The following is a 20,323-nucleotide window of genomic DNA, read 5'->3' on the forward strand; positions in this document are numbered from 1 at the left end:
TAATGCAGTCGAAAATCGTTCAAAAGTTTGGTAAAATCGTTCATCTGACAAATCTGACCGTGTGTATGCTGCATTACTTCAGTCCACTTTGTTTTAGAATAATCTAAAATCCCAAATAGATTCCAATTGTATCTTGTCATTATTCAACCTATTAGTATCCACAAATTAAAAAACAGTTGCTTTATTTCAGAATAATTAAAACTTCTCATTAAAATGTTTTTTTTTTTTTTTTTTACAAAAACACACAAAATCTAAAATTACACATCACAAAATAAAATATAAAATAATAATAAAAGTATCAGAAGCATACAGCCATGACCAAAAGTTGAGAATGACAAGTATTGGTTTTCACAAAGTTTGCTGCTTCAGTGTTTTTAGACCTTTTTGTCAGATGTTACTATGATATACTGAAGTAAAATTACAAGCATTTCATTAGTGTCAGAGGCTTTTATTGACAATTACATTATGTTTATGCAAAGAGTCAATATTTGCAGTGTTGACCCTTCTTTTTCAAAACCTCTGCAATTCACCCTGGCATGCAGTCAATCAACTTCTGGGCCACATACTGACTGATGACCGCCCATTCTTGCCTAATCAATGCTTGGAGTTTGTCAGAATTTGTGGGTTTTTGTTTGTCCGCCAACCTCTTGAGGATTGACCACAAGTTCTCAATGGGATTAAGGTCTGGGGAGTTTCCTGGCTATGGATCCAAAATGTCGATGTTTTCTTCCCCGAGTCACTCCCTTGGCTGAGAAGCACCCCACACATGAATGGTCTCCGGATGCTTTACTGTTGGCATGACACAGGACTGATGGTAGCACGCTCACCTTTCCTACTCCGGACAAGCGTTTTTTCCAAATGCCCCAAACAATCTAAAAGGGGATTCATCAGAGAAAATAACTTTACCCCAGTCCTCAGCAGTCCAATCCCTGTACCTTTTGCAGAATATCAGTCTGTCCCTGATGTTTTTCCTGGAGAGAAGTGGCTTCTTTGCTGCCCTTCTTGACACTAGGCCATACTCCAAAAAGTCTTCATCCTCATCGTCCTATGTCATGTAAACTGTAAAGCATCCAGAGTGGGATCACTCACAAGTCTGCCTAGGAACACAGCCATGAATAAAGAATGGTACCAAAACATCCTCCAAGAGCAACTTCTCCCAAACATCCAAGAACAGTTTGGTGACTACCAATGCCTTTTCCAGCATGATGGAGCACCTTGTCATAAGGCAAAAGTGATAACTAAGTGGCTTGGGGAACAAAACATCAAAATTTTGAGCCCACGGCCAGGAAACTCCCCAGACCTTAATCCCATTGAGAACTTGTGGTCAATCCTCAAGAGGCGAGTGAACAAACAAAAATCCACAAATTCTGACAAACTCCAAGCATTGATTAGGAAAGAATGGACGGCCATCGGTCAGTATGTGGCCCAGAATTTGATTGACAGCATGCCAGGGCGAATTGCAGAGGTCTTGAAAAAGAAGGGTCACTGCAAATATTGACTCTTTACATAAACTTAATGTAATTGTCAAGAAGAGCCTTTGACACTTATAAAATGCTTGTAATTTTACTTTAGTATACCATAACATCTGACATAAAAGGTCTAAATACACTGAAGCAGCAAACTTTGTGAAAACCAATACTTGTGTCATTCTCAAAACTTTTGGCCATGGTTGCACATTGGTTTCTCTCATTCAGTTGTTTCAATAAATCCCCATTGAAACAACTGAATAAGAGAAACATTTTGGATTTATACCTTAAAGACTCTTATTCCTGGTAACTTGAACGAAAATGATGACATTTCTCCTTTTTTGCACTGAGTGACAGGTTGCATCTTTTCCCCTGGCGAAGCACTGTTGTTGGGCTATTTGGACCCAGTGCCAAGCTTAAGCTTATAGTGGTTTGGTGCGGCCTGAGAACACAGTGCAATGTATGCTTCTGATACTTTGCGATTATTATTTATATTTTATATTATGTGGTATGTGTGTTTAGTAAAAACATTTTAATGAGTAGTTTTAATTATGAAATGAAGCAACTATGTTTTTTAATTTGTGGATACTAATAGATTCCAACTGGATCTTGTTCTATAATGCAACCTATTTGGGATTTTAGAATAAAGTAGTCTGAAGTAATGGTGACTAAGGTTTGACTTTGTTTGAATATAGCCCTTAGCTTTTAGACTACAACAAAAAGATGCTGGATCAGTGATATAATCCTTTTTAGTAATATATGTGTGTATTTTTAACAAATGATAGGATTAATTTAAGAGACTTATATTAGGGACTAAATACCGGGATGATAGTGCAATTATGAGATTAAATGTACTCCATCACTTATATGCAAATCTGACTGACTGTGGTTAAAAACTGGCCTAATCAGAGCAAGGCCACACCTCCAAAGTCCGTGACACAAAATGCATTGGGCGTGGTTTGGTGGACGTTGCATACGCACTGGGGTTATTAGCCAGGTCCAGCTAACGGGAGACAGTCAGGTCACTGCCGTTATCAGACAAGCGGCATAAGATAGTGGGCAAAGAATGCGAGGCTGGCTGCTGTAATCTTTGATGTATGTGAGCATGTATTAAGTAAAGTTAATTTTTATATTATACTCTCAAGGTGTGCCTTTCCTGTTTTCTTTGCATGTTTGGGGCTATTGAGGTGGCTGCACTAACATCTGCTAATGGGATTGCTGGACTATGGACAAATGTTTTTTGAAAGAATAGCAGGATTTGCTGCACATCCTATTTTCATAGGTCGGTAGAGAGGTGTGTGTATATAATATATATATACACACATACACACACACAGTCATCTGTTGTAAATAATTTGTAAAAATCATAGGTAACATGGTTGGTCTGTTGCACCTGAAAAGGGTTTAAATGGACATATACTTTTGCCAATATTGTATGGTACATGGTCCGCTTGTATGATGGGTAGTGTATCACTCACTCCCTATTCCCTCTGTTAATTGTGTACAACTAATGCAAAAGGTCATAGAACGCTCTAAAGTGCGTATCCACTAGTCGATTGAATTGAGCGATTGACTGATTACGACATTGTTCAATCACCCATTAATCGTGCATGAAAATGTCAACGACCAGCGATGAGCGCTCCCGCTGTTCACTTGCGACATCAATCATCGCCTGAACATGCAGGCCAACCTGCCGACAACTACAGGTTGTGCATGTTCGGGGATAAGGGAGGGTGCCTGCACTGAACATATCGTTCAGTGTAGGCACATTATCCACTGCACAGGATGGAGAACGACTGTACGATTAGAATGTTGTAATCGTACAGTCGTTCCACTCTCGTGTAGTGGATACGCATCTTAAGACATACAACTGAAAACTGTGTAAGAGAAAGAAAAAAAATACCCATCGAAGCAAAGAAAATAATTCTAGTACCAGACACCTACAGTATACACCCTTGTGCATGGGACCGTGCAATACAGAATGAGTAAATGACCAAATACTTCTGTGTTCATATAAAAGCAAATGCAGATCACAGAGATCTAATAGGAGTAACAGTTGGGTGTGCATTATTTCCAATACTCACCTTTTCAGCATGAACATTGAAGTGATGACATCTGGCAGGTTTATATCGCTATTATAGGAGTTTCTTGAGAACAGTTATGCAAATTAACACTTACAAATGTCAGAAAGTAACTCAATACTTGCATAGAATTGTTATTCATTCTCTGATTTTAGGTAACGGTAACCATAATACGTTGTTACCTACTGACCACTCAAAAAAAAAAAAAAATTAAGACCTGGATGAAAATTAATTACTACATCCACATTGTTTTCTAATATTAATTCAAAACAGAAGTGTGTTCTACAAGACCTCATATTGACCCAGACATTGGTTGAGCGTTTCACGCTTACGTAAATCCTCTGTGTATAATTATCGTCTAACAACTGTGTTTATTATTTTCCACTAATCACACCATTAGTGTAGCTGTCATCACTAAACCAAATCCTCTCAGCGTGTGGAGGGCAAGACTGGTGACTAGTGCACCCTAAGTTTTAAGGTGTTCATCTTCAGTCTAAGTTTTCTACCATTCATCTGTAAACAACGAGGAACAAATTATGTTGTGGCTGGTTATAAAAATACATAGCTGAAATGCACAGAAAGGATAAGCAATGTATTTAAGTAGGAAACACAAAGCTTGTACTGGCTAATAAACTAAACAAAGGGAGCACAGAATGATTCTGCACAAGATACAAGTTAAACTCTCGCTTCAATTTAAGTAGTAGAGATGCGTTTATAACCGTTACGTAGCAAAAAAACATTTGAGAATTAGAGGAAATAGTTGGTTTTTTTTGTAAGATGCAAAAAAACAAAAGAGCACACTGTTTGGAGGGCATGCTTTTGTATGAAAGCAAGTTTACAGGAATATTTAAAAATAGTACTTACTGTATATATTAAAAAGATACTCAGTGAACAAAAAGTGTTCCTTCTCATACAAAACCAAAAATAATAAGTACAGACATAAATGTCTAATAATAAAAGACAGGATGATAGTTTACAATTATGTTGACAAAAATTTCTCAAAACTAGTATGGAAATAATCCTGCTATTGAGTAACTATGAGCAATAGTACAATGATTTAATAAATAAAAATCAGCTAAACATAGCATTGAGCTAAATATATAGCTTACATATCTCGATTATTATCCTTTATTTATATGGTGCCACAATGGTTCCGCAGCATCTAACAAAGTACATAAACAGTTAAGCAGAACAAGAGAACAGTGACTTTCAGTACAAGACATTGCAGGACAAGTACAAGGTATATAAACATTGCTGCAACAGCGGTCATATCACTCAAATAAGTAGCAGGGTGGCAGAATTCAAGGGTTTGATGTTGTAAGGAGTATGGAGTAGAGAATAGTATAAGTAAGGGAATGAAAAGCACATGGGGGAAGAGGGCCCTGCTCGTGAGAGCTTACATTCTAAAAGGGGGGTACAGACTGAAAGGGGTGACACAGATGGGGTAGACATTGGGCATGGGACAGAGGGTTAGGATGAAAAGGATGGCTTTGATGAAAAAGTGGGCCTTTAGAGTCAGTTTCAAGTTTTGTAAAGTGGTGGAGAATCTAATAGGGAGAGGTAGAGAATTCCAGAGGTGGGGAGCAGCATGTGCAAAATCTTGGAGACAGTTGTGGGAAGAAGTAATCAGTTGGCGAAAGAGGGCGGGTAGGAGTGTGAAGGGAGATAAGGTCAGAGATGTAAATGGGTGAGGGCTTTCTAAGTGAGTGCAAGTATCTTGAATTGAGTTTTGAAGGAGAGCCAGTGTAGGGCTTGTAGGAGAGGGGAGGCAGATGTAGTACGTTTGGAGAGGAAGATGAGTCGGCAGCAGCATTGTGGACAGATTGGAGTGGAGAGAGATAGGAGTCCAGATAGGTTACAGTAGTACAATCTGAATATGACCAGTGACTGAGTTTTAGTAGCATCCAGGGTGAGAAAGGGTCTGACCCTGGATATATATTAGAGATGGAAACAGTAGGACTGCGAAAGGTACTAAATGTGTGGCTTTTTTTGGAGAGTGGAGTCAAGTATAACTCCAAGACAGCGCACTTGGGGGGGCTAGAGATGGTTGTGCTGTCAATAGATAATTAAATTGTGGGAAGTGAGCTTATGCAGGAGGGTGGGAATACAATCCGTTCAGTCTTAGACGTGTTAAGTTTAAGAAATCGCTGGGACATCCAGGAAGAGGTAGCAGAGACAGTTGGACATACAAGTGAGAAGAGGGGGAGGAATAATTATATTGAGAGCTATATATTTTTCTTATAATGGTAAGTTTAGCTGATTTCTATATAATTGCACATATTTTCTTAATAGCAGTATGGAAATAATACCCATGTTGAGTCAATTATACAATTATCCTGTTATTATTAGACGTGTCAGGAACCCATTTTGTTCACTTCTTATTTCGTCCTTCCCTTTAATGTATACCAATACTATTTTTAAATATACCTATACTTCACTCACTTTTCATACAAGCGTGCAAAAAAAACAAAAAACTCCTCCAGTTAGTATCAAACTAAAGGCATAAGATGGAAACCATATTATACCATTATGGAACCAAAACTTTGCTTTTCAACTGTACATAAGTTATAGGGGGCGATTCAATTGTTTTAGCTGCGGCCATTTATTTTGAAAGCCCAACAGAGCAATTTGAAAACTGCTATAATCGGGCGGAAATAGCCACAGCAGCACACATATATGCTTGCAGCCTTCTGGGGTGGTTGGCAGAAATGTGCGTTGTCAGCTGTTTTGGTGCCTGAAGCAGGACTTTCGGCAGGGTTAGCTGTTATACGCGGCTAAACCCTGTGCAAACGAAGCAACATATTGCTCCGTCAGGCGCCCATTGCGTTTATGTACCCAAAAGCATTTGAATCACCCTTATAAAATTTGAACACACACTTTATTAAGATTTTTTTTTACTGGCCCTCACCATTCATACCATGGCCTTTACTAATGCTGCAGTATGAGAATAAAGTCAATGGGGTATAGTGCATACTGGAAAGCAGAATTAGAGCACGGTAGGGTGCTGAAATGTGCAATATCTTGGGTTTTGTGAGTCAACATACTATGCATTTATTAGAATCCATTTTTCTTGGGGTCCCAGAACACTAGCACTCTCTGATATGCCCCAGCTTTAAATTGAGCAACTCTGATTTCTGGAATGTGTTCCTGCATTTAACACCTGGCCTTGATATACAGCTAGAAGTCAATGACTAAAAGGAGAGCATAATATGCCTGGTTAGAATGACACAACTGACATTTGCTTGGTTGTCTATTTGAATCCACCAACCTCCAAAGTGTAATTTGCATCAAGGTTAAATCTCCAATTTTTTGGCAGAGTCCTTTCTTTTTCTAATCCAGAATGACAATACAGAAAACCTGTTAGAAACTGCAACACACTATGTGCATTTTAACTGCAAAAGCTGCACATAATCATGTATTTGGGAAAACCGTTCATCACAACCAGGCCTTCAGGGGCTCACACAAAAAGTTGGAGGTAGTAAATTATTGGCCATAAAGAGTAGCTGTATATTGTAGATTGTATTTTAATGCTACAGGAAAAAGTTACAAAAATAAAAAGGCAAAGATAAATTTCACAGGTTATTTTGAAAAATATAATATTTATTACAAAAAAAACAAAAAAAAAAACCAACACAAATTTGAAAATGTAAATTACAATAAAAAAAAAGAAAAGAAGACTGGGTTTTAGACAACGCCAAATCTCCCAAATACATATATATACGCAACAGAAAGGTGTACTGTAATTGTAGCTGACTAATACAAAATCTGTTACATGGCACAGCAAGAAGTACCTCATAGAACATTACTTTGCCACAGTGATCCTGGAACTGAAAAAAAAAAACGAACAAACAAAAAAAAGAAAATTTTTTTTTAACCATTTTTTCCAAAAGTAAAGATGAACATATTGCCTGCCCCGGTTTTTGGTCTGGTTATTCCACCACTGTATAGCAATTGCACACAACTAGGATTACACAGTCAGAAAGGCTACATGAGATGGATAGAGAGATAGATATATCCATCTCATTGATAACTGCTGATACAAAGCACTATTTTTAATATCTGTCCTCCAAACACTGAATTTTTTAAATGACTATACCTCCAACAGGATGTCTGCTGTACATGTGGAGGATCCACTGTGCATACAATCGATAAAACACTTGGGCTTTGAAAGGGTGAGCAGTAATTGAAGTTGAAAACTAAGTCTTGCAGGATAATGAAGTTTTTTTTTTTTTTAACATTTCTTTAAAATAATTCTAACAAAACTGACCTCTTCATTTCAGCTGCACAACGGATCACTTGTCCCTTCTCACACTTAGTCCTATTTACTTTAGCGGTGTGACATCATTTATAACAATTGGGTTAATGGTGCATTCTTTGTTTTCCTTTCATTTGTTAACTTATTTTAATGTACTGTCAACAGTGTTCATTGAGGTGGATATTAAACATAGTAGTGCTATATTATGTCAAACAATACAGTGTCTAATTTAAATGTACAGGTCACCACCAGTTATGTTAAGCAGCAGACAAAAAACCGGCATAACATACTTCTGACTACTTGTAAACAATCTACAGCCATCAGATAATTAATAATTTATGAATAAATTATCTTTTAACTACACTTCAAGGCAGAAGTCATATATAAAATGTATAAGAGTTATATAGAGAAGTTTCTACAGATGCATAGACATGTCCTTGCCTGATTATTATGTGTTCTAGTACTGCGTCCAACAAATTCAACTAACTACACAATTCACACTTTAAATTGAACTGGGCAACTACACACAGCAGATGCAGCCACGTGGGCTAAACTAATATTCTGCCTCTCAACCCATGGGAACTAAGACACCATTAAATGCCTCCGGTATGAACCTAGGCCCCGATTCAGAAATGTACGCTTATGCATTCGCTGCTGCGATCTCGTATGCAGCTGCTGTGCAAAAATATGCTAATGCTGTAAGCTGCCAGGAAATATATTGAGACGTCCACCCGGCAGCTTCGCAGATCCAAGTGCGCAGAAACACAGCCGTGGTCGCAGATCCTTCGATAATCGTCCATCTGAGTAACCCTATGGTTGTGCAGAATGGCCACGGCACTTTCTGCGTACGGTATCTCAGTTGTAAGCAAAGATTCACCTCAAACACGGTCGCAACACGGCTGCGTATGTGCTGCCACTCCCGGTAACCGCCCCTAAATGGTCTCTGTCAAGCACTATGCGCAGAAATCTTCACTGCGAGTGAGTGCTAAAGTACCTTGGCGTGTGCGCAGCGATTGGCAGATAATCTCTCAACTGTGTAAATATCAGCATTGCGTACTTCTCTGAATCAGGCCCCTAGTTTCCTGGTGGATGGACAAGCAGTAGTCTCCAGAATATTGCTTTAGTCGACAAACTGGCTGCCACCACTTTTGGATTTCATAGTTCATTTGCTCACAACCTCCTGTTTTCCCATGTTTATCTATAGTCACCTCAAATCAATGTTACATATAGACTTCATTTACAGCACATTTACCAGTTACAGCATAACAATATATACAGAATTTCAATTATAGAACATAAAAGTATGGTAATCTGTTTCACATCTGTTAAGATTCCCAATATTATAAAAGTGCTAAAAAGAGGTGCACAGAGATACAGAGGCCAAATATAATGAAGTATTTCACTGAGTGGCTGTATTTTTGCCAGGTCATAGCCAGATAGGTCTTTATATAAAGCACAGGTAAACATAAATAGATCACAATGTTAAAGCAAAGCATACACACATACTAGGTGTACAAAGCATAGATATAAAACAATGCAAATGTTTATCGCGCAATGTTGCATTTTCATTTATTGTCATTCTGGCTTAACAATATCAATAGTACACTTATACACTGTAAGGCTAAAGTAGTCATTGGTTTATAGCAAGGATGCCAAAGGTAAAATGAGATGGTTTGCATACTGGCTAGAACCATGGGAACATTGCAACACAATGGCCTGTCCGCCTTCTCTAAACCACCCATCTATTAGACTGCCACAAACAATGAAATGAATGTCCAGGTATACAGCATTAAAGTGGAGAATGAGAATGTCCAAGTATACAGTGTTATATCCGAATACTTTGTATTCTACAAAGCAATAGGGCACATTAAACCTGTTCCACCAAACGTCTCCACAGAGAGAGACAGCCACTTTGTGCACTGATCCAACATTCTAAAGAATACATCAATAATCTCTAGCTCCTAGGAACCTGGTAGTGTCATGAACATTGGTTTAGCACACAGAATGGCTGTCTACACTTTGGGTTGGTGACCTATACATTGCCCAGCACCATAGCTAAAACATTGAACATAGCACACAGTTTCCAGTTCTTCAAAGTGACTTACAATAGTGCATACAGTACTTTCAAATACAAAGTAATGAATAAAAATATACCTTTTATTTCGTGGTCTGTCAGCATTGAGGACATATACAGTACGTATGAGTGAACTTGTTACTGTGAATATGTTTGAGAACTTTCAGGATGCAATATAAGATTTTAATATAAAATTCTACAGTTGTGTTTAAACAGAAAGACCGCACATACTATGTACAAGCAATATCATGACACTGACAAACAGATCAAATGGAGAGGTTGTAATTAAGCTTTTTAACAAGCAAAATATGCCCCCCCTTGATTTCAAAACCTAATCTCACAAGTACAATGTAAATCAATTACTAATTTCCGGTTGGAAACAAAAATAAAGTAAAAATACAATATTGGGTGACGATATTGGACTCTTAGTGTGAAGACTGCATTTATTCGGAAAGAAGAAAATAGGCATTAAGACATGTACATTCTGACACACTAATAGAAACCGTGATCCAGTAAGCTATTAAAATAACTTTTGTTGGTGTTTTTAAAACAAATAAAACCAACTTAATAGTTCACTACATGTTTTTTTCTTTTTTATATATTTGAATATTTTTAAGTTACATGAATCTACAATTACCATTATTAAGTAGCAATTCTGTCTATATTACTGCATCAAGCCAATGAACACTTAAATGCACTTCACAGCAAAAGATTATGTAAACTTTGAGGGTTGTTATATTCTTTTTCCTTCGCAACCCTGGAGGACCATGCAGAAGCTGGTCACCATATGAAATCCTGGCACAGGCTCATTCCTGTTCCCGCTCTGGTGACTGTTAGAAAATGTCTGCTTCACCGTCTACGATAAAATGTCCTCTGTAGTGGTTTTCAGTTGATCCCATTAAGGCCTACAGTTTAACCATTCTATTGCCACAAAGGCCAGCAAGCTATGTGCAGGTCACTGTAGCACAGAAAGGATTTTAGGAGACTAGACAAAGCAACCTATGTTTTGTTTAGTATTTGATGGCCTTTGACCAGATAAAATAAAATCTGTATATTGTTATTCTTACAAGCAGCTCCAAACCTGAGTATTGTAAGGTTATATCTAAACATACAAAAATGTATGTACATTTTCTTCTCCACCTTCTTGTAAACAGTTGTCAGTATAATCTGTTTTCATCCCTTTACCTATGAGACATGCATATCATACATACATTTTAAATATATATATATATAAAAACAAAGAAATTAAAAAAAAAAAATCTCATCCAAAGAAAAACACCTAAGTGTCAACAAACCGCAGGCTGCGCCTCTCCCAGGGTGGAATAAACAAGGCTTGAAGCAATCTATAGATTTAGAAGCAACCATCCATTCTTATGTTCATAGAATTGTAGAAATACTGAGATTTTGCACCTTCCATGCGATTACAGTATTATAACACTATTATTTGTGGAGATAGACATTTCACTACACCTCTTTTTTTTTTTTCTAGAGTGAGGGATAAAAGCAGCACTTATAAATGTATTGAATCTTGCAACAGGCGTTACCATGGTTAGATAAGGAAGTTTTTCCATACTAACGTTTCTGTTTTAAATTAAAAAAAAATATATATATATTTATATACATTTTATTACATATTAAAAGGAAAAAAATAAAAATTAAAAGCGCCAAATCACATGTTCATTCCTTGGGCACTTAACAGCGAATCAAGCAGGTCGAATGTATCTTTGTAGTCCATATGCTGGCTGTTTGCACCGTACTCGTGACCGGCATCAGGGCCGTTGCTCTCCACTGGCTTCTTGTCCAGTTTCACGAGGGTGCTGAGATGCCCGTAGCCCACCTGGTATGTGACAGGGGGAGGGAGTAAGGGATGGTTAAGAACAGTGTTGTGAGAGGATATATACTGCTTAACAGAGGAAGAACTAGTAGAACTACCTGAACTTTTGGAACTTTTGCTCATTTTGGAGTGGTGGTTGTAAGAGGCGTCATTGGAATGCGGCCTCTTTCTTGAAGAGCTGGAGCTCGAGGTACCACCATCATTGGGCACACCAACAGGACTCCGTAAAACAGTTGTTGCCATTCCATCCATACAAAGTTTATTGCTGTTGTTGTTGCTTGCACTGCTGTAGTGTGAAGAGCAATGCTTGTGGCTGCTACTGTGGTGTCGATTGGAAGAATGCTCTTTGTGCTTGTCTTTGTGTTCTTTGCTCATGTGCGGACTTGAGTGCTTACTCTTCCCGCTGCCCTCGTCAGACGAACTGTGTCGGTCCGCGGAAGATACTTTTATTTTCACTCTCAAGTCGTCTTTGCTGGATCCTCGCTCCGTAGGGGGAATAGGGATCCGTAGTTTCAGTGAACCACCCTTATCCTTTTTTTCAGCAGAATGTTTTTCAGTCTTTTCGGCATTAGAAAGTGGAATTTTCATTTTGATAGGGGAGGCAACAGAGCTGCTGCCTAAGGCTTGGCCATGTTTTTTGTGCTGATGCTGATCCACGGGGAGATGTGGGATTTGATCTCGAATGTCTATTTCAACAGTTTCAAGTTTGCGCTTCTCCCTATACTTGTCCAAAGACATTTTGTGAGAGATTGCCATTGAAGGAATATAAATCTGTCCGTGGTGTTTGTTGCTCAATGACTTATGCGCATGCTCCTGCTTGACTGAATGCTCGGAAGCCTTGTCGGGTCGATGATGTAGGCTAGAGTGTAGTGGAACAGCAGACATGTTATACTGAGCAGCTGACAGGGAACTCTCCTGCTTCTGGCTGTACCCCATGTCACTTCTGGGTTGCTCATGGTGTTGAGGCCATTCGTGATGGGATGGCATCGTGTACGATGTACCAGGTATTGACAAGATTGCCAGTTCCTCAGGGTTATGGGGACCCTGGATAGGCATGCTTCCTGAGTTCACAGTTGGTGGTGCAGGAAATGCAGATGTTGACGCCTTAGGAAAACTGGCACTTGCAGCAATACCAGCTACTGGGTCCACCAAAATAGAATTCTGGACTAGAGAAGATCCAAGAAGGGAGTTGTCAAGCTGTCCATCAGCCTTGGGTTTCCTTGCAGCCTGGATAGCCTTAATTGAAAAAAAATAAAATAAAAGTAAATATCTAAACAGCGCAATTAAAAATAAACATACAAGAGACAGATAAATATAAGAGTTTACAATTTGTTCTAGAGTGACCAAAATCTCAATTTTAGAGCAGAGAAAAAAAATCAACTCCACCACAACTTATAACAAGTTCTAAAACAAAAACCCATTAACCTCTATATTTCCAGATTCATGCAGTCTAAGGTGGGCAATAGGTTCTGAATGCTGCTTTGAACCCTGTAACAACTGATACACAAATACATTTCTAAGGCTGTTTGCACAATGAAAAGTGAACACGAAGATTGGTTTGGAAGGATCACAGCAGCTGAAGTTAAATAAATTTCTTTACCCTCCAGTTTCGAATCTTCTTCAATCTACTAGGGGTTTTCTCCAGAATTTGCAGGAATTCGTGTGTCAACTCTGAAACAAGAAAATGGATTGCAGACAAGGTGATGAGTGTCTTCCAGAAAAGTAGAATAATGAAGATATAGCAACAGCAAATGCTTAAAAAAATAAAATAAATAAAGCCTGGGTAAAAGAAAAAAATAATAAAAATTCACCCAATATATTTCCCCCATAAAGGGTAAATTCTATGAGTAGGATGAATTTCAAGTATAAAGTGTATATTTTATTGCGAATTAAAACAGAGAAAGAAAAAATTAATTAGCTCTGTGGCTACTTTGAATTTTAGAAGGCCATGGCATTTATCATAATTTATACCGATACATGATATCATGTGTCATTCTAAGCTTCCACTAAACACATTATGGAAAACTTGTTTATTTGTTTTAAATTAAAACAAGGCATGGATGAGATTTTTTTACCACACGTTTCTTGTCAGAATCCTATCATTGTAAATACCCAAAAGGGTGTAGGACTAGCTTTATAAAACAAAATTATTGACAAATGATTGCATTACTTTTTAACCAATCCCTGGAATTAAAAGTACAGTTTGGAATATAATGACAAGTGCTGAATTTGTATGATTCTTTTATTTAAATCAGGGATGGAGAACCTAATGCCTGGGGGTCGTATAAGGCCCGCGGAATCATTAGGTCTGTCCCTCGGAGATTTTGTGGCTAGCCTCATCTGGCTAGCAGGGTGCCTAGAATGGCACCCTGAAGCCAGAATCTATGCAGCAGTGCCCCCTGGAGTGTCCTTTGGACACTTCAGACAGTCACACCGCAGCCCTTACAGCTCCCGGAGCATCCTCAGGATGCTCCAGGCATTGCTGTAATCACCGTTGATTGCGGCCCTGAACCTGTGTCATCATCACACGGAGGGGCATGGCCTGCAGCGGGCCCGCAAATGTTATATATATCAAAATGGCCCTCCACAGAGAAAAGGTTCCCCACCCGATTTAAATGGTGTGGTCACATACCAGAGGCACCGCAGATGTTTGAGTGCCGTGGATTAAAGCCAATTGTTTATGTCAAATTTGCGTGGTCACACTTGCTCTTGCACCCCAACTTCCCATATGTAAGTAAAATTGTGTCCGCTTATCCCCCAAGGTGTTATTAATTAGTATGCTTGGGTGTGGTTCTGTCTCTTTAAGCCAGTGAGCCAGCACTTAAACCCATACAAGTAAGCATGTGTATTTCAAATCTATGTGATACCTGGAGCCAAATGATGCAGAGCAATGCTCATCTTTTTGAGAGTCAGTGTAGAGACTAACCAGAATGGGAAGACCGTGACGTGGTTGGTCAGCTGACAAATAAATTGCAATACTTTGGAACTAACATTCCCTGGAAGTAATAGTACTGTTTGGAATACAATGGTGAGTGCTGAGTTTGTACGACTCTTTAAAACAAAAGTAGTAGACACTGTCACTCTTAAGTAAAAAAAAAAAAGTAATGAAACACAAAGTCACAACCTGCCTCACTTTGAGGTACTTAATTTAAACTGAGGTAAAACTATTGAGGGGGCTATAGAATGGAGGAGTTTCAGTTTCTGTAGTAGATCACTCCTAAGAGCCCAAGCTCCTGGGCAGCCTCCAACCCCTATGTTAGCAGGATGAATGCACATAGGTATTACAACCAGTTTTGTATTTAATCTCCTGTCACCTACATAGTGGAGGCAGCACCAATATACATGAATATGCAGACTACTCAGCTACTGGTTCCTAGTGAAGAGCTGAAAAACGGACCAGATGGTCTGAAGACTGCAGATGTAAGTGAGTCGAACAAGTAAATCCCATTCCTAGATATACTTGAAACACCCCTAATGACTGATATTTTTTACAGTGGTTACACACTCTGGGGCATATTCAATTGCCGGCGAAAAGTCCTGGACTTTTCGCCTGGTGCACTTTCTGCCTACATCGTTGGTTTTGGGTCCGGAAAAGTATCGCGCGTGCGGCCGGGACCCGGCGAAACTCAGCTTTGGGGAAAACAGTCTGACACCCCCCAAAATATGCACTGACATGGGGGATCAGTATGGATACCCCTGAATAGCCCTGCTGAAGGTATTTGGGGTACTTAAATGGTCTTAATAGGTGCTAATTACTGTATTTGCATAAGGGGTGAAGAATAGCATTTAGCAATATTTTTTAAACAAATTAACTAGTCCCAGCAAATTTGGGGTACCTGAAAATAGGGGGCTAGCATATTTAAAAGCTACTAAAGTAAAGTTTTAAAAATCACAGAAAATCCAGCTGCTGCAAATACCTTCAAAGTAAAAAACACCTGAGGCATACTTGGAGACCCCCCTGGAGTCTATTTCGCTAGTTTTTAGGTTTGTCCCCCAACTTTGCACTTTTTCGCCCCCAAAACCAAAGTACTTTTTTGGGGTGTTCTAAAGGGTTTTTTACGCAGTTTACCTTTGGGGAACTGTCCTAACTGCACAGGGGTTCCCGCAAATTTGCACCCCAAATCTATGCTTTTTTTCCCACCTCCATTCAGGGGCAAATCTTTTTTGCCTATCTGAATGCATTGACTTTCCGCTTAGGCGAAAAGTCATTACAATTGAATTGGGCGGAAAGTCTTCAACTGGCGAAATGACGTCATCGGCGAAAACTTGTCGCCGATCATGGCTTTTCGTCTGCAACTGAATAAGTCCCTTTATGGTAAAGGAACCTGCACCAAATATACAGGGGAAAGGCATCATACTCACCATCCAACAACTGCAGAGTAACCGTCTGATCTACATATTCCCACCAATGCTTTCCATCCGTTGATACCGGAATTTCCCAGTTGGACCACTTGCAGGCCAGGTGAATGCACACACAGGCAATTACAGTGGGCTTGTACTGAAGGCAGAAAGTCGTGAGGTGCAGACTGCACGTGTGGAGAGAGAAAAGGAGGGAAGAAGGGGAAAAAGAGAAAAGAAAAAAAGAAAAAAAAAAAAAAGAAAAAGTTTGTAAAAAGGATTTAGTTTTAAACATTCAGCTTATTTAAAAGTTTAACACATTTTAACTCAAAAATAAAAAAATATACCTTGATGGGGACACCACCGTAATTTAGTTTTTTGCATTATGTGGTTGTGAGGATGTGCTATAATCAATGTTGAAAAACTTTCAATCGCTATATATTTAAGCCAATTGGCTGTAAAGGGTACCATTGACCACTTGTATATTGGGACTGGTGGAAAATAGGCTGCAGACTGCAATTTCATCCTTGGCACAATCATTGGACTAGTTAGCTCTGCCCATAAAGCCAGATAAATACATGCACGGTTACATTCAACACAAAAAACAAAAAAAAAAAACAAAAAAAAACACTGTTGTTGGAAATTGAGTTAACACAAGTCAAATTGTGATCCATAAAAATAAGTTATTCCATTTCAAATAGAAATATGACAAAATACTGCGGATGACATCCCTTTATACAAAAGGAATAGTGCAAATTCAAATATATATATATATAAAAGAAAGCTGAACATTAAAATGTTACTATTCACTATGGTATAATCAGTGTGCTTGTACAACAATCTGGATGTGATTCGCCAGTTTCTGCCTCGTTTAGTAAGACCTGGAGGAGACAAATGCTTACATGGATCACTGACTCTGAAGAGATGCAGACGCATACAAGGCTTTTAAATAAAACTGATTAGAAACAAGGAGTGAGAAAAAGAGGGCATGTCCTACTATCAGGCATTTTAGTAAAATCCTTGTGTGCATGCTTCTCTTCCCCGTCGCTGACTAGAAAGGTGTTCAGAAAGAGAGCGTATCAAAGCTTTTAAAATGCACACAAAAACAAAACCACCAAGTATACATAAGTGAAATAAGCTTAGGAGGAGCAAAAATCCCCCACTTCCGTTTATTAATGGGCTTAAGGTGGTTTGGGGGGAGGGGGGGGGGGGGGGTTGCAGACTGAACATGGGCATGCAACAGTTGTAACTCCAGGCACAGACTGGTAGAAACATTAAGAGCAATGCATACGAATGTTTTATATTGTAGCATTCCTGTTCACCATACAGGTTAGATGAATTAAGTTTTAGGTGCAGCCATTGAAAAACATCTTCCAAAGCAGTTAACTATGCCAATAATATTTCACTTTTTTTTTTTTTTTTACTAGCAGTCAGTAAAATGTTTTAAATGAAAAACACACCAACACCGGCAAATAAGAAGCCACAAAACAATTGGCATACTGGAGAATACTTTGGTAACAATTAACCTGATTACTCTCCAACATACCAGAGAATGCAGATGTCACCTACACCCATGTGATTTGGACATTCCATGAGGGTCTGCATTGGAAACTGGTCTTGTCATCTAGTGCTCACACAGAGCAGCAGCAGCATTGGTATGTGTACAGTAAACCTTATAAGTATGCATGTGTGAAGTTAATCAATTACTAGTTCTAGACGGATAATGGCAAAAGATGTAGTAAAGTTAAGGCCACATCAAATTATGCATCAGCTAACTAATGGGACTAGCAGCATTTAGAACCATCTCTACAAACATGAGCCAGTTTCATTAAGGGTGGTATTCAATTGTTATAGCGCCCCCGATGTTCCATCTAAAGTGACGGGAGATCACAGGATGCTATTCAATTGTTGCAGACTTTTGCACTTATCACACACATAGTGGTCGGGTTTAGCCGCGTAAAACAGCTACCGCCGGCCAAAGTACTGGGCCCGATTACGAAAATTGCTGTTTGGACGCCCAAACAGGTCACTTTTCCCAATTTAGTTAGAACTCACTTGGGGCTGCGAGCTGAAATGGTGCAGCAGCAGCTGATCGCGTCTGACAGCGGCAACAATTGAATAGCTCCTGTCTGGCACGTCGGGGGGTGGGAGGGGGGGTGGGGATTTGGCGATACAATTGAATAGCGCCCTAAGTGTGAAACATTTTCTATATTTTTGCTAAGCAACAAAAGTTGCTACAATAACAATCACCACCTGTAAAGTAATAAAATCACCAAAAAAATTATATATTTTTTGCATTAAATACAACAAAATGCCAAGTTAAACCATTTCAAACCAACTAAACCAAATACAAGTCAACATATTTCAGAACACATCAAAAATAAATATTAAAATAAAAACCAGAACACAATAATTATATCTGTCTCTTAGGAACAATATAAATAAGGTCCTTAGGAGTAAAAAAAAAATGCCCAGGTGCAATCTAAGAAAATTAGGACTATAAAACAGCTACTGCAGGATGGGCACAGGGCATAAGAGCCCGCAACGGTCAAGCCAAGCACCCACCGCACAGGAGCAGTATGGGAGATGGTTGCCCTGTGAAGGGTCAGGCAAAAAAGGCAAAACCATCCAAAGTGAACCGCATCAGCCATCGCTAGCAAGGGTGGCTACGGTTTACTAACAAATATGCCCATCTCCTGGAAAAACAAAACAGAGTTATTATTAAACCCAAGGAGAACATACTTTGCTAATTATACAATATTGGAAAATATTATTCAGAATCTGGATTCTGAGTCCCTTGTTTAGTATGTGGGATATGAAATATGTACAAGATGAGTTTAGAATTTGATCAAGCTTTCATCTTTGTTGTATAGTTGGTTTGAAAATAATCTGTATGCATATTAAAGCCAAATGAAAAAAAGAGAAAGTACTTTCTCAAATTGTAGAATCATTTAGAATGGAATTATAGTGTTTTTTGTTTAAAGTATAATTAGAAGTTTAAGTATCCTTATACTTACCAAAATGTTCTAGGGTAAGTTTAGTTCTTTAGATGCTATTCGGGGCTACCAATTTAGTAAATGCACTCAGAATCAAGAAACTGTTCAGAAAGCAACACTACATTTCTTGTTGTGCAATCCTCCCCTGTGTGTCAAAGGCCTGTTTACAGTACAGAGCGTAAGACACAGTGGGAGAAACCAGGCCACAGATATAGCCAGGCACCCCCCCCGTTGCATTAAGGCTAGTAAGACACAGGAAGGGACCCTGCATTAAAGAAAGCTATAGTGTGCTATGTCAGTGCAACAAAGGTTCAGGATAACCACCTGTTGGTAGCCATGAAATAGGAGGTCTGTGCCAAATCCTTGCTTGCTGCAAGAGAAAGAGCAGGAAAAAAGTGGTTACATTTCTGAACTGACAGTAAAATTCAAAATGTCTAAATGTCTTTAGAGAACGACAAATTGTCAAGTACATAAGCATCCAGGCTTGCAATATCTTTCGGAGTGTCAATTAAAGTCCAACATGGTTTCTAAAATACAGTAAACGGGGGTCACTAAATTATAGCTGGAAAAATTAAGAGTAATATTACAAACCTCTCACTAATTGGGTGCACTTAACGACATCTGTATGGGGATGTTCAATAGTGATCTCAAAGCCTGGGGAGAAAAGGTGGTAGATTTCAGAAAAGCAAAACACAATGATGCTTCTTTGCCTTCACCCCATTTTCATACTACATCATGTACATATTCCTGATGTGTGGGCAGTATAGTGATTATGAAGAATGCCACTATTCAGATTCTCTTGTGAACTACCCTATCTTTATAATATTGTATTAACTTGTTGACTAGTTTTGCTACAAGCATGTGTATTGCCACAAATACGAGGGTTGTTCAAAAAGTAATGCCTAAATGCTCATAACTCTGAAATAATATGCAACATTTGAAACTTTGTCAGTTTGTAGTTTAATATGTCTGCCCATTATATATGTATTTTTGTTTAGGTAGTCCAATAAAACACCATGGAATCCAAAACGAAACAAAGAGCCGCCACTGAATTTCTGGACAAAAAAGGCTGCAGTGCTACAGAAATCCACAGAAGACTGAAAAAAAAGTGTATGGTGAGCATACAATTCACTATAGCAATGTCAGAAGGTGCATGAAGAGTTTTCAATTGGGAGAATCGTCCGTGTGCGACAAACCTCGTGGTGGCAGATCATCAACTGCAGTGACAGCAGAGAACCGACACAAAGTCGATACCATGATTCAGAAAGACCATTGTGTG

General features: G+C 38.8%; 1 protein-coding gene across 3 annotated transcripts in view; it reads right to left on the bottom strand.

Moving 5' to 3' along the window:
• Positions 1-20,323, bottom strand: part of CCNT2 (cyclin T2) — a 45,452-nt gene that overhangs the window by 18,272 nt on the left and 6,857 nt on the right. Inside the window, exons 5-10 of one of the 3 annotated variants that reach the window (XM_088472273.1) lie at positions 19,636-19,698; positions 19,369-19,414; positions 16,073-16,236; positions 13,311-13,381; positions 11,809-12,946; positions 11,555-11,713 (exon numbers count right to left, since the gene is read on the bottom strand). In XM_088472273.1, coding sequence (XP_088328399.1) covers positions 11,646-11,713; positions 11,809-12,946; positions 13,311-13,381; positions 16,073-16,236; positions 19,369-19,414; positions 19,636-19,698 — 1,550 coding nt within the window. In that variant the 3' untranslated portion in view covers positions 11,555-11,645. Of the gene's footprint in view, positions 1-7,179; positions 12,947-13,310; positions 13,382-16,072; positions 16,237-19,368; positions 19,415-19,635; positions 19,699-20,323 lie in introns of those variants that run through there. The other 2 variants (XM_088472274.1, XM_088472272.1) reach the window with 2 other exon arrangements.

Source organism: Taudactylus pleione, unplaced genomic scaffold (genome assembly GCF_031769625.1).
Source record: "Taudactylus pleione unplaced genomic scaffold, aTauple2 ptg000122l, whole genome shotgun sequence".
Classification (NCBI taxonomy): Eukaryota; Metazoa; Chordata; class Amphibia; order Anura; family Myobatrachidae; genus Taudactylus; species Taudactylus pleione.